Raw genomic sequence first — 15,528 nt, 5'->3', positions numbered from 1 at the left:
ATCTATACTCGGCTCTGCTCATCCCACAAATGCATGTTTCAAACAAATATGACACCATTTTGAAGGGACAAGCTTTCCAGCTGTATAAAACATTATTGCCAAAAAGCATCATTAGATCAACAAAAGCTAATTCTCTAACTTTTTCTTTAATGAGTGTAAATAAACAAAGTTGAACAAAGTTGATTCATTACAATTTTCCAGCATCCAAATCTACCCCAATCTCATGTTAAGACAATACTTTTAAGCCAGCAGTATATTTTTTCAGTCGTTCTTCCATCACTGGAATTTTTAAATATCTAACTCTGCACACAGATGATCCACTACGTGATTCATACAAAGTCCCTCATCTACAGATACAGAAATAATTTAGGTCAAAATACTGTCCCAGCAGTAGATTGAATGAAAGAATCGAAATGAAAACTGAACGAAAAATTTAAAATGACAGATTTACATTGTTCAGTTAAGTAATCGGTTCTTTCTGTTGCTCTCGGACTGAGGCAGTTTACTATAAGATGCATAAGCAAATGGAGTCTTAAAATTTGTTGAAGAAGTGATGGATTTTTGTGTGCGTGCGCGCGCGTGCGTGTGTGTGTGTGTATTGAAGAAAGAAATATGAGTTTATACAAAATGATTTGCCTAAGATGAATCACAAAAGATGGAAAATAGGAGGCTGACTCAAAATGACATAAATGTGTGTTGTTGTTTTTTAAAATTTCCCCAAAGTAATGTTTTGGGTTTTTTTTTTCAGAGCGTCAGTCACGTTTCATTTTGTGACAACAAACCTGTTTTGTTTTTTTAAGCTAAAACACACCAGCTTTTTCTCTGCTCTAACACCACAAGTCTAATAACACGAAAGCACACAGACTTGAAGTCATTTCTCTTTGTTATGTGGTTTTACACATCTTTGAATGTTTCAGAGGTTCTGGCACAGAAACAACACCATACACATGTCACATAAATTATGTACAGCTGAGTCACAAACAGTTCCTCGCATTCTAAAGCCAGTTGTCTTGATCTTTGACAACCGTGTTGGAACTCCTTTATTTCTCCATTATGTTTCTGCCAGGGACAAGCCGGGGGTCCTCACACTGAAATATTAATAATTAAAAAGAAGAAGAAGAAAAAAATGCACACACATTTCTGCTGGCAGCGAGGCGGGTGTGACTTCTGTGGAGAGAGTGTGACTATCAAAGCGGTCCGGCAATGCTGTTGCCAAAGTGCTTCTTTTATATTTAAACGGAAACAAAATCTGCATAAAAATGGACAGCGAAGAAGTCAAAACCTTTTTTTCACAATGCTATCGAGAGCTTCTGGACCCCCACAATGACGCCAGATTGCTCATGCTGCGGACGGGCAACAAGCTGAGGGATAAATACACCTCATGCAGGAATTAAGTCAGTATTAGAGGAATGTAAAGGAGTTGTAATTAGTACTGTAAACCAATTATCAGTGGCAGTAAGAGAAGCCCGCGTGGATGACAGAAGGTCAGTCATTTAGACTGTGTATTTTTGAGGCCTGAAAACGCCGTCCTGCACTGTTTCCACAGCAGCAACGGCTACAAAGATGCACAGTCATAGCTTGCGGACCAGAGATAAGCTTCTCCGAACCAGACAACTAGCAAACAACATCCTGTGCATCCCTCGCTCTCGACTCCCTGCCACGTCCACTCATATGACCTCTTCCTTGTCATCACCATGTTTAATTATGGACCGTCTCATTTCCACAGCGGGGGGGAGGAAAAACAAAGCGTGAATCTGTCCGAGTGGCCAAACAGCAGTGACTTAGAAAGCACCCCCCCAACCCCCCCACCCCCACACCCCCCCAACCTCAACCCACCTCCCCTCTCCTGCCCCGGAGCTTCATCTGACTCTCAGAAGAAGAAGTGACTGTCAGGAATCGATTATGACCCGATTTTTCAAATGTTTCTCCCTTTTTTTCTTTTTTTCTTTTTTTTCATCTTTACTTGATGCAACGGTTACCAAACTGGGTCTCGGCTGCTTGAGTCGTAGTTGTTTCCATGGCAACCACTGGACCAACTCAACACAAGCACTGAGGGAGACACTTAACGATGCTGTTTATTCCCCATCAGTCTCAGAAGTGATGCTGAACTGATAACTCCTTTTTCCTTTGCTCTTGTCGCCACGCCAATTGCCTATAATGTGTGTACAAGTGTGTGTGAAAAGTGTGTGTGTTTCGGTAACTCCATATAAATATATGAAGGCAGGCACAAAATACTGCAAAGTGTTAACACAGAAAAATAAATCTGCCATTCTGTGTGGATCTTTTGCGTGAAGCTGCAGTGTTGTTGTTGGTTTGCTTTTGTTTTGTTTTGGGTTTTTTTTTTTTTTGGGGGAGGGTTGTTTTTTGTCTGCGTGGGAGTGTAGGAACCTTTCACTCAGCGCCCATCCTCGTCATGCGCGATGTGTACATGTGACAGGTATCCTCGTTAAAATGCTGCTGCCGAGTTAAACACACAAATTATTTATCAAGGAGGCTGTGGAAGGACTGCGTGGGGAGAATATCAGATTCTCCTCCCATGGCAGCGCCTCGCTGCCTCTTCCCTCTCCATATACGAGGTGCCTCGTTCTATAGAAAGGGCTTTGCACAGGTGACCGTGGTGGGCTGACACTCCCTCAGCTGAGATCCGAGTCTCCCACCTCGACGCGTGATGCGCACACAAGGTTATTTTAGCACTGTGAGCTACAGTGAAACTGTGAACAGCTGATGCGGTCGATTCGGTGTGAGATTCGCTCGGATTGAAATGCATCTATTCCGCCTGACATCCTGGAAATGTGAAATTTGAGTAAACAGCCTCTTGGAAAGTTAGACACGAGGCTACACCTGAGGTCACATTGCGTTCATGCACATTCCTCCATGAGTAACATGTTCTTATTTATCTGTTTATCTTATCTAACGGATATAACAACAATAACAACAAAAAAAACACTCTTGAAAAGGAGGCACATGCTGACTGTCCCTGGACTTCAAAGTCCACTCAATCCACACAGAGGCCTGATTTGCCCTCTGCGCTGTTTATTGTGCTTTTCAGGTCCTGACCCACCATTTTTTCCACTCTCAAAGCTCCAATTTACTCACACTCCATTAACGCACCACAACTGCAAAACAAAGAAATCTGTGGCTAAACAGTATTAGCAGCACCTTGTGTCCCCTGTGTGCCATTGTGTGTGTACATGAGTGTGTGTGTGTGTGTGTGTGTGTTTCAGGCTATTTGAAAATGCAGGCCGATGTGTATCCAGGGAAGAGGGGGGATAGAGTGACCTGCCTGTTGCTCTGACGCAAGCTCTGATAAGACTGTTCCATGTGACGCAACGGTTAGCAGAAACACCAAGGGCCACGTATTTTTAGGAATTAGTCTTTGACCTCTCACAGCACTTGTGTCAACAACATCCCCATAACAATGCTTGCTATTGTCAGAAGCCACGGGCAAAATAACTCTGCGGGGAAGAATGTGCAATTGTGCGACGTTTCTGTCAAAAAAAATAAATAAAAGAAAGAGGAAAAAAAAAAAATCGAAAAACTTTCGCTGACAAGCAAATTGGCAGCCATCAAGTGCACAAAATAAAAAAAGTGTATGAAGCGTCCTCTTTCTGATTTAATCCTGGACAGGGAAACACACACACACACACACACACACACACACACACACACACACACACACACACACACACACACACACACACACACACACACACACACACACACACACAGAACATGTCAGTACACACACTGGAACGGACACCCACACATGCAGGCAGGACCATTGTCTTGTGATGTTATTTCCCAAAGAAAAACAAACAGCAGCGATTCTGACAAACACTCAATAGAGACGAGAAGGGAAGGCGTCAACCCTAACAAAGCAAGAATCTGTGTGTGTGCGTGCGTGTGCGTGACACGAGGGTTTGCACATGTGGACGTATTGTGCAGCGGTGGCTGATTGATTTCTGCTTAAGAGGCCGAGATTTGTAAGCAAGATGACTGAGTAAGAGGCCATGTTGTCTGCTATGGCTTTAGTATTGAAACCTTCATGCGAGGTGGTTTACTGTATGTAACGATGCACAATGAGACACTCAAAGTGAATCTGACAGCAAATACTCCTTTCTACTGTAGGCAGCTGTGAAAACACACACAGGAACCAGCGCCAGAAGCAATACAGCTCAGGAAACAACCAGATGGCCTGCATGTGTTTTGAAAAGCTTGATTGGATTAGGAGCCATAAATTTAAAGAGTCCACAATAAAATACTCCACATATAACCACCGGATACCTTTGACATGTCTTCCTTTACACATATTGCGAGCAACTGGGAAGATACGTAGGCAATTCTTAGGAGAATAAAGATTATAATGCGGATTTTCATACGTTAAAACACACACGTAAATAAGATACTATGGAACATCATAATATCTTCTTCATTTATGTTTTTCATTTCCTCCACTTTGGCTGACTCGAAAGGCTTTAGTAGGTCATTCTCATGTACACGCCCACAGAGGAGTGGACACAGCACTACGTGTGCAAGAAGCAACTTGGGGTTCAGCATCTTGTCCAAGGACATTTCCACACATAGACCGGTGGGGATGGGATTGAACTGCCAACCTTGCAAACGGGAGGACAACCTGCTCTAAAACCGGAGCCACAGCCAGCACGCAGCTCCGAATAAACCACCGTCCTGCTTTCAGCTTAACCTTTTTGTGTCGAGACTAAAGATGGCCTATATACGGTATGATAGACAGCACAATTTGGTTTTTTTGGTTTTTTTATTTCAGCCTGCCTGTCAAAACATCAGATGACATAAATAATACAACTGCTCGTGCAAATATGAGTCGGTGTGGCTTCACTTCTCAAGCTACCTGACATGCTTTTGATCAACATTTTACATATTTCATTAGAAAGAAGTTTTCTTTGTCACTGTTGATTTGTAACAAGATCTTTCACCTTCATGCAAACATTTTGGTTATAATGCCTTTAAAAACATTTCTGTAACATAAAAGGTTAAAATCGTCTCATTATCTGTTTTATCAGTTGACTGACAAACACAAACAACACAAAACACAGTTAGCACCAAAACATCTGAAAACAATATATCTCAAAATGAACTTCAATAGTGAATGTAGGATTGTTTTGGGGCTTATTTTGAGGATATTAATCTTTATTATAGCTCCTCTGTGGTTTTAAGGTTGTTACAGCACTACCAGCCTTGTCCCATTTTCAGAATTTCTCGGTATTGGTGTGTTGTTCTCATACATCTCAGGCATTAACTCTCGTGCTTTGTGTAAACCCTGAGGCTGGAATGAACTTAAAAATTTCTTGAAACGTGCACAAGAAGATCACACAGGAAACTGATTATAATAATAAATAAGCAATTATGTTTCTAAATTGTAACGCAAGCATGTATTTTTGATCAATCTCATGGCGGTTCACAAAAGTGCTGTCGTCAGATACAAAAATGAAAAAAAAATTTCTCCTCCAAATGAATGGAAATGAATCAGCATCTCATGCTGAAATCAACACAGTGTCACTCATGGTGACTGACGAGAGGCGTGAAGTCGAATCAGACATCCAGAATCAAACTCTGAGTCGTGCAGACCCCATGATGACACAATTTTATAATCATCTGCACCCATCAACACCGGCAGAAACTCGGCGAGGTTAATGAGTTATTGGGGAAAGAGGAAATACTTGCACACAGGCGTGAAGCAGTGATTGATGACACTGTATTACCGTGTCACAGAGTACACAGGCGACCTCAGGGATACGCTGCTTTGCTGGGCCGTGGCGATCTCATGACATCCATTCACTTAATGATGGCAAACAATGCTGGGGCCTGTGATAGATTATCCTACGGTATATCATGCAAAACGTGACGGAGCACATGGTTATTATCAAGTTCCCACGAATCCCTCATCTCGTCCTGTACTTCAGTCATTAATCTATAAAGAACAGAATCACAATATGAGCAGAGAGTACTGTGCAGTACTTGTTTTGGTTTTGGAGACTTAGTTGTACACAGCAATAAGATTATGTAACACTCACATGTGAGAGGATATCTTAATGAATGGATAACTCAAAGTCATGGCAAAGACATTACCGTATTAATCAGTGGTCATTACTTGAGATATCCTTCTATTGTTTTCATGTAATGGCCTTCCTATCATATTTTGCATAACTTTTCCCCGGGGAAAGGACGCTGGTGAAACAGCTAAGACAGTACAGAAGGCAAACAGCCACCACACTGGCCTCAGCCCCATCACCCCGCCCTTGGACAAAAAGTACAAAGCGTCCCTTGTGTGAGAGCACAGAGACCTGAGAGATACTGCTTTATATCATGGTATTCTCCCGCTGTCGTACAAAAAGCACACATGCACATACACACACAGCGGCCCGACCGGGAGCGGTTCATTCAGCCCGCTGACCTTCAGCGAGCCTCTGGGTCCCTGCCACAACGCACAAACAACGCACTGTATAGCAAGATCCATAAGCACCCGAGTGCATGTAAATATACAGATACACCCCCTCCATGATGTCCTGGTCAGCAGCAGAAGCCCCTCCAGCAACAGACCGAGACCACCAAAGTGCTCTACAGAGCACCACAAGAGATCCTTCATTCCTCTTATAACTCTTCCTTGTAAACAGTGTTTGTTGTTTTGTTTTTTTCTGTTAATTTCATTCTTCTGCGCTTATACCAGTCACTGCTTATAGCCCTTAATTCCATCTCATTGACATTTTAACTTCTATGCTATTCATCCTGTGTTCTTTTCTGTGTTGAGCTATGCTACAAGAACTCTATTGTATCGCATTGTATTCTACGCTGTGGTGACAAAGCACAGTGGAACAGTTTGCACTGCATCAGCCGTGCTGCCAGTTCACACACTGTCACCCCATCATGAATATCAAGCCAGTCTTATAAATGCAGTGTTTTAAATGTAGTCAGATATGTTAGGCTCTAACTGTATACCAAGATCAATCATCAAATTAAAACCACACGCCAGCACAAAAGAAAACAGTCATCTACTTCCTCTAATATTTACTTACTCATCAATGACTTGAACTTCAGTGTATGCAAATTTCTACCCCATCAGGCTCAGGGGCGGGATAGTGGTGGATGAAAGGCTACTGTCAACCATAGAACACTACTCAAGTCGCACTGCAAATTATTTAAAAACAAATAAAATGAGCGCAACCTTTGAAATATGAGGCAATGCCAAATAATGCAACGCAGAACACACAGCAGTCGGGTCCATTTCAAAATAATAAACTGTTTCAAAAATGCTTTTCTGAAGAAACCACAGCATTAAAAATAAACAGCTGTGTCAATGCTTTGACACCTGATTGTATTATAACTGCCGGGTAAAATGTTCATACAGGTTCACTGCTTTCCGAGAATCCCGAGGACGGGTTGATAGTTGATATCTAATAGTTTCTGCACCGTTCACCATCACTGTCAGTTTTGAGTCAAGAAGACGGAACAGTCCGATTTCTTACCTGTTTCCAGAGGAACTCATCTTCCTGGTTGATCTGCCAGCTGGTGACCACGTGTATGATGGACAGCACAGCTCCGCTCAGCACCGCCGCCCTCATCCTCACAGGCAGCAGTGTGTAGATGATGTAGATGAAGAACACGGACCACCAGATGCCTTCTGAGGCGCTCCTGGGTGCCACCATGAGCACCCCGAACACCTGCACTGACACCAAGACTCCGATCACCAGGTAACTGACCATCCACATGTAGTCCTGGTGGAAGCCGTTGCGGTTGCACACTACCATGAGAGCCATGAAGAGCGCCATCGCCACTGACAGAGCAGATGAATAGGCCACGTGAGGGGCGGCGTGGACACAGTGGAAGGTCAGCATGATGCCGCACACGATCACAAGTACCCCCATGAGCATGGTTAGAGAGCTCTGGTTCAGCCTAAAGAAGTAACGCTGGTACAGGCGCTCCAGTTTGCGGGACTGGAATTTTTTCGACTGAAACACTCGCACCACCCTGAGCCAGCAGTCCGCAGCGGTCACCACCCCCGCTGCACCGTTGGGACCCTCGTCGCCCATGTCGCCACTTCCTCCGTTACATCCCCCTTTCCTGCCCTTGAACTCGCCGTCCTCGAAGCCCAAGTTGACCGATTTCAGCCCAACCCCTTCCCCAGGAGCCCCTCCCCTTTTGCCGTAGTGGTCCTCCTGCCATCCGCAACGGACGCCGAAGTTGCCCCCGCCTCCCACGGCGCCAGCCATCCCACCACGGTGATGCTGATGGAGGGGGGCTCCGGATGGGGGCTCCATAGCATCCGGGTCCCGCAGACAGCTCATGTAACGCGGGTTGCAGAGTGATGAGCCTCCCTTCCGTTTGGACTTCTTGCCATTGCGCTCCCCCCAAGCAGTCTTGTGGTCGTCCACTCTGGCAACTAGGAAACCACTGAACCAGGACATTCTGCGGGAGCAGACAGAAACACAAAAAAAGTAACAACCACGACAGCAAAACCATGTTTTCAGGACAGTTCACTCCTCTATCTCACGGAAGGAGTGGTTTGTTTACCTGTTGGGGTTCTGGTACATGTCCCAGCCCTTTCCCTCACTGCCGGTTCACTCATTTATCCCTGTGGATAGAATTTGAAGAAGGGAGGAGGAGGGGGGGTCTGTCTATTCCACACCGCAGGACCGCAGGGTGGGAGTGGCTGGATGGGGGTCAAACAGTGCGCAACGCTCCAGATGTTTGTCCCAGAGTTATTGATGAGAGAGAGAGATTAATATGAAGACCAATCTCTAATGCCAGGCCTATCTCCACGGCTTCTGCTGGGTCTAGAGGAGAAAAAAAATCACACACAGACAGTTGTACAGTGAGAAAGATGACAGAAACATGTAGAAGATGACCCCAAATACACTCATGTGAATGTGAATTTTACAGACTGTAGTTGATGCTGATAATCATACCAAGGGACTAAGCTGACTCAGATTGTGCCTTTTTAGCTGCTGGGGAAATAAAAAAATTGAGGAAAAAACTGACAGGAAATAAATTCAACGTCTCTGAAACCGGAATAGCGAGAGATTGTGTTAAAAAGCAGACAGACTCATCGGATGAGAGCTCGTTCTCACTGTGAGAGAAGGGAGGGAAGGAGGGAGGGAGGAATGGACCGAAAATAGCATGTAGATCTGGGTTTTTTAAGGTGAACCGAAACTTACTCAAGTTGACCCCCGTGCAAAAAAATCTCTGGTATAAAACGCACAACTGCACTTTCAAGTTCGCTGGCCTCACAAAGACTCCTTCGAGCTCTGCTTCTAATCAAAATCAATGATAAACAGTGAAAAATACAGATAAATCCTGCCGGACAGCAGGACACTGTCAAGACAGCAGTGGTATATACAGCATGACAGGATCTGGGGCCCTGCAGCTATATATCAAAAAGCTGCTTTCGACATAGAGCTACAACGACTTTGCTTTTAGCTTCAGACAACATGCATACAACATCTCACGCACATGCATGTCAACGAAGAATTCCCGCTGGATGAAATTGAAACGAAGAGATATTTCGTGAATATCAGAACGAGTGGAAAGTAATTTATATTCATCCATGTTAAAGTTGTGCCTTTTTCCTGGAAAAAAAAAATCTCAACATAATAAACTGATAGTTTGCAGTAAAAAAAAAAATTAAAACACTAACGTTTTATTGTCAGGCCTCATTTCTGCAATCTTGTATTCCTTTTTGTTATTTTGTTGTTGTTTTTTTTTCCCCTGACATTTTAAAACAAACATCTTTTCTTTATACTCCTGATATTTTCAACACAGAATCGATTCTCCAGTTTAAAATTTGCCCGCATCCTGTCACAGCTTCTGAACATGAGGTCTGATATCAACCACCGACGCAAAAAGGGGGGGAAAACGGCTTAAGAGACAAGAGAGGGGCATGACCACTGGGAAAAGGCTGCTATTGAATGTGACATCTGTGACAGAGTGAATAAGTAATGAAATTGCATGAAATGATTATTGGCAACAGAGCAGATTTAGAGCAGGATTTTTTTTATTTTTTTTTATTAATGATGGCCTTTTATAAAAAGAGCGAACAGAAACAATGGGTCGAGTTAGTTATCCCCTTCAGTGGGCTACTTATTACTTTCACTAGAATGTACTTTGTACGGGAGTAAGAAACGGAATCAGATTATCAGTACCGGTAATGTATATAGTTTGCATACAAGGAGATTTTTACAAATGCATACTGGTGATACATATAAGAGCATTATGTGATCACATAGCTCAGTTACTATGCATCATGCTTTTGCGCACGACATTGACAGTTCTTTGTTGTCTTGTGCGTAAGTATGTAATTTCACTAGTTTAGCTATTCTTTTATCAAGATTACCATCCATTCATCTCTCCTCATTCCACTTTGTCCACACGGGGTCCAAAGTGGCAACATTGAGAGCAAAGAAGCCCCTTTCTTAAGGTCATTTAGGAGATCCCTGGATGCTCGCAAGTCAACCAAGACATATATAATCACCAACAGGTCCTGTGTGAACCTTGAGCTCGGTTCCCTGGTGGCCAAGCCGATGGGAAGCAACCAGGGGGTGTTTTTCTAATCAGATTCCTTACCTCGACTACAATGCATTGGTTACATCATTAAATCGCAAACCATGTTTTGAACAATTTCTATTTTTGTTTGATGTATTCAGTCCAGGTGGGAGTCCATTACTGACTCTATTCAATGGTGCAGAAAGGCCTGTGTTCGTGTAAAAGTCTAAGTGGATTACTCCACCGAGTTCCACACAAGCAGGCATGAAGGCACTGGTATGAGATTGGGAGTCGAAACTCAGGACAGAATCCTAAATGAGTGGCCACATTGTACCAGACAGCAACTAATAATAAAAATACACAGACAACTTTTTTTGAGAAAAGCAAATAATCTACAGAAGCTATTGAAAACCTAATTCATCGAGTTAGAGAAGACAAATGACACAAAACAGGTTATGCAACGCTGCCACATTCAGTCTCATTTGATCCTTCAGTGATTTCCAGTTTCGTAGAATTCTTTTTCAAAGCTATAAGTGTTTCAAAAGCAGTCATACAGTATATCTTTGCTGGACATTGTATAAAGGGGGTTTCCCTAATACCCCAGTAATGGTTAATAATGTGGAAACCTGTTTTGTATTACAAAGATTTCCCTGTATGCTGCTGCCACACTGCTTACATACAATAAATTTGAGAAGCTTGAGATGCCCAAGATAAATCAGTTAACTCAAAATATGTAGAATCTCCCTGCACATGTCACAGCTAAAGGTTTCTATGAATTCAATGTGGACATTGCCCTGATATTAATTTGAGACTTTATGTTGACCTGGTCAATATCTTATCACGTTTCCATCTGCTGTGATATCAGCATAACAACCCTACAGCACTTTTTCTTTTATTATTATTAAAGTAAATATAATAATGCTGTGACAGATCCGTCAGTCATTGCCAATGCTGTTCCTCCTCGTCCCCTGATTGGATTATAAAACATCCACATATGCCCGGGCCAAAACCAGCTGATCTTACCGGGGCCTCCGGACGCGCGGCGGAAACACGCGCGCACGCCGCGGCTGCTGTCTCCTCGGCCGGGGAAGAGGCGTGCTGTGCTGCCGGAGCAAAAAATAGCATTTCCTCGCTAGATCTTTTTCCAGCATGCACCTTCTCTCTCGGCACGTATCCGTCCGAAGCCCTCCTCCTCCTCCTCCTCCTCCTCCCTGGCAGCGGATCGACGCGATTCAAGGAGAACCACCACCACTACCCCCCATACCTCCCCCCCCCCCCCTCCCCCGCCGCCCCGCCTCCTCCCCGGCTGCGTCCCTCGCTCCCCGGCACAAGGTCGACCAGCTCATACCCATTTGCAAACGTCGCTGTGCTGTCAGTGTGTGTGGGGGGGGGGGGGGGGTGGCAATGCAATGCCTAAGGAGCATTTCCTACACTGGTGTTACAGCCTCAAACAGCCAGCATTAAGTCATTCATTCAGGGGGGAGACATCTCTCTCTCTCTCTCTCTCTCTCTCTCTCTCTCTCTCTCTCTCTCTCTCTCTCTCTCTCTCTCTCTCTCTCTCTCTCTCTCTCCCTCTCTCTCTCTCTCTCTCCCTCTCTGGGATGGCACCGATGCAAAAATAGATCAAGCACGCATTTGTAGATCATTGTTATATACCCTATATTTAACATACATACGCAATGTTTTCTGCGGCGCTCAATGTGCGGCTGATGTGTTTGCGGTCCGGTGTGTGTGAGTGCCATGCACAGGCAGGCAGGCAGGCAGGCAGGCAGGCAGGCCGTGTGTGAGGGCCCGCATTCAAACAGCGTAGGCTTCTTGTTACATAACACCGTGGCCTATGTGACAACCATAGCGGGGACCATAAAAACCACTCCGCCGCCGTCCCCTTTGCACAAGATAGCACTCAAACGCACCTCTGTCATGTATTTAACCTCATGATTTTTTTTTTTTTAAATCAATGTCCTTTAATCTGCAGGAGGAGGGGGAAGAGGGGGAGAAAAAAGGCAATAGCTCAGGGGATGAGTGTATTGACAAACATAAGTCTTGGGTAAATAAACAGATATAAGCATGTTCCTGCTGCTGCACATTCCTCAGCATCAGTCAGAGGATGGACAAGATCATGAGACACGAGCACTGCTCCAAAACACCCCAGGGGGAAAAAAAAGCCCACGGTGAGTTAAACGGGGTTAAAAATTGATGTCATTAAAAAATATCTGCGGCTCGTATGAATCATTTTGAGGGAATGATGGGAGCTGGGAGCAGCTCCATGCCTGTGAATGTAGCCTGTTAACACCCTTCAGCTGTGCTAAGGCGCACAAAACGCACTGTGATGCAGCTCATCCCCCTTTTTTTTTTTTCCCTCCTCCACTGGCAGATATGTTGTGATCGGACACCGGCGGGGGGAACATGTACTGACCGCCTATCCTTCTGCCAACCGCCGCCAAATGTGAAGCTGAGGCCTCGCAGCAGCGATGTCATTCACTCGCGGCAGCAATGGAGTATTGACTGGAGAGCTGGCACGGGCGTCCGCCGCTCCGCGCAACAGCGTTTGAGACGTTTGTGTGACAGGAGAACATATATTATATATGTCGGCCTGCAGTGTGCAGCAGCAGCAGCAGCAGCCAGCAGTTAAAAAAGACGGCACTCACCGAGATCATCTTCTGTTTCTCTTCCCCGACAGGACCGCAGCGCGCAATCCGATGTGGCGTGGCGGCCGCCGTGCGTCGGAGCAGCCAGGGTGGAGGAGCATTTGTGGCTGAAGCTGTCCAAGGATGGTGTGGTTAAACTGGTCACCCTGTGCTGGATCTCCTCCTGTCGTCTTCTCGCTCCACTCCCTTGCCTCTCCTCCCCCTGACCCTCTCGGCTCCAAGCAGCGCCACAGTCAGCGCGGCACGCGCGCGCACACTCCGCTTCCTCTGGCCGCCTTCACAATCAAAGCCTCCGGCGCGCAATAGTGCTTTGAAGACAAAACTTGTATTGCATAGGGGTCCGCAACCTTTGTGATTAAAGGAGCTAAACATGCCCCCCCCCCCCCCCCCCCCCCTCCTAAGTTTTCCTGGAGTCTCATAACCAGAAAAACAATGAAATATAATTGTGCTGTTGTTTGATTTGAATTTATAAAATATAGGATTAGCGAAGTTCTCATTCTGTTGCTGTTTGCAGCTGTTTTCAGCTGTTTCATACTTTTTTGTGTTACTAATGTATATGCGCCTATCAAATAAATAATGTATGATGAAGCCAGGACCAATGTCCAATTTCGTTGTGTTAGTGGAAGCATAAGCATGATGAACACAAAAGGATTCTGATACACCAGAATTTGAATTTGGTTGACCAAACATTTCAGCATTATTTTATTCATGTATCACTTCAAACTGCAAGATAGAAGTAAAAGATTGCTTGTAAAGCAAAATTAAAAATATAGTTTAAGTTTCTGCTCATTTACAAACAGAGGTTTGAGAGCAGCATGCTGCATCAGCGAGCTTGTGTTCCATTTTTTTTATTTCAATTAGACAATTGATGCATTTCAGCATTTCAGCAAATGTAGTTGAAAGTTTCTCACATTAATAAACATGGGCGGTAATAAAGACACTGGGAATTTAAAAAAAGTATTATCAAAATGATATTGAAAACCAACGTAATGCAAGGGCTAAATATACCATGATTACAGAAAGGAAACATAAACTAATAGGACACTAGTGTTATCTGACAAGAATTGGAGAGGTTCTGCAGCTTTTTTGGAGCTTGGTGGAAAAAATATTTGGTGCTCACAACTAAAAGCAGCTTCCACGTGTTAAGTTCTGACCCAGGGTAAACATTATTGATATGTTAGTCATTAGTAACTCATGCAATACCCACATATCAACTAATGGACATTATAAATACATCCTAAATTAGACAATTAAATGTAAAGGATGCGTTACTTTTGGCTAACGGGATATTTACAGCATTTCTGGATTGAACAAATAACAACAAATAACGAAGTATTCGGTCTTACTCCGAAATACATTTTGACTTGAATTGTACATGAATTATTTCCTGTTTATTGTTTATTTTGTTGACAAACTACACATGGATCCAGGGCAGCACAGGCAGGATCGGCAGTCATGGCGTCGTCTTTGTGGTTAGAATATCTCAAGAGAAAAGAGGCTTCAAACAGAAGCTTTGAACCATAGATGTTGAGTCTCTGGAGAGAGTAAGCTATTCCTCTGTTCATCCATGATAGGTAGGAGCTTGTTCAGCTGTTATTTCTCAGGCAATGATTATCACATTTTCAAAAGAAATAATTTTACCTTCAATAAAGCCCTAATATAATGACAAAAACGTAATCCGTGTAACAAGTTTACTCAAGACTGGATTTCTCTTCTCTTGTTTTGAATTGATATCCATGTGGTTTCCGGTGTGGAGGTGTGTGGTGTCCGTTGCCTTGACGCAGCTGCGCTCCACTCCGCCGTGCCGCGGCTCACTCCACTCGCTCCGACTTTCTGTAACTCGGCGCGCCCTCTAGAGGCGAAGCCGCGTGTGCAAGCGAGCCGGGACGCTCAAGTAGCCCCAGCAAGTCCCACTGGAAAAAAAAACGAAAACAAAAACCACGCAACCCAATCACGCCTCGAGTTTTTCACTCTTCATTAGTAAAGAGAGACACGAAACGTAGTTCGAGGTGAGGTTGAGGTAGTCGTCGTGATAAAGTCCATCTCGACGTGACGCGGGTTCGAATCCTACCCAGCGCACATTTAATTGAAACCGCTTTGACAAAAAAATAAAAAAAAAACAAAACAAATGCCAATTTCAAAACTAACAAAATTTTTATTTTAGTTAAGCTCGTCATTTGGAGTCCCGAGTGTGAGTTCTTGTCAAAAACAAAGAGTTAAGTTCTCAATTCCTGTTATATCCCTGCTTTTGTAGCCAAATGTATTTTGGAGCTCGATAACAATATAATATAATATAGCTTGGGGGCTGGATGATATATAAAAGATAAATTACTAATAAAAGTTTCCAATACATTTGTTCTGCATGAAT

At 44.0% G+C, this 15,528-nt stretch overlaps 1 protein-coding gene across 3 annotated transcripts in view; it reads right to left on the bottom strand.

The window, feature by feature from the left end:
* LOC308130740 (adenylate cyclase type 6-like) overlaps positions 1–13,282 on the bottom strand; it is a 32,414-nt gene extending 19,132 nt beyond the window's left edge. Inside the window, exons 1-4 of one of the 3 annotated variants that reach the window (XM_080497184.1) lie at positions 12,929–13,049; positions 8,545–8,807; positions 7,779–8,439; positions 7,500–7,694 (exon numbers count right to left, since the gene is read on the bottom strand). In XM_080497184.1, coding sequence (XP_080353310.1) covers positions 7,500–7,694; positions 7,779–8,439; positions 8,545–8,564 — 876 coding nt within the window. In that variant the 5' untranslated portion in view covers positions 8,565–8,807; positions 12,929–13,049. Of the gene's footprint in view, positions 1–7,499; positions 8,440–8,544; positions 8,808–12,928; positions 13,050–13,160 lie in introns of those variants that run through there. The other 2 variants (XM_080497183.1, XM_080497182.1) reach the window with 2 other exon arrangements.
* Between the last annotated feature and the right edge of the window lie 2,246 nt (positions 13,283–15,528).

This window comes from Blennius ocellaris (genome assembly GCF_963422515.1).
Source record: "Blennius ocellaris genome assembly, chromosome: 5".
Taxonomy (NCBI): domain Eukaryota; kingdom Metazoa; phylum Chordata; class Actinopteri; order Blenniiformes; family Blenniidae; genus Blennius; species Blennius ocellaris.
This window is presented reverse-complemented; position numbering and strand designations above follow the sequence as displayed.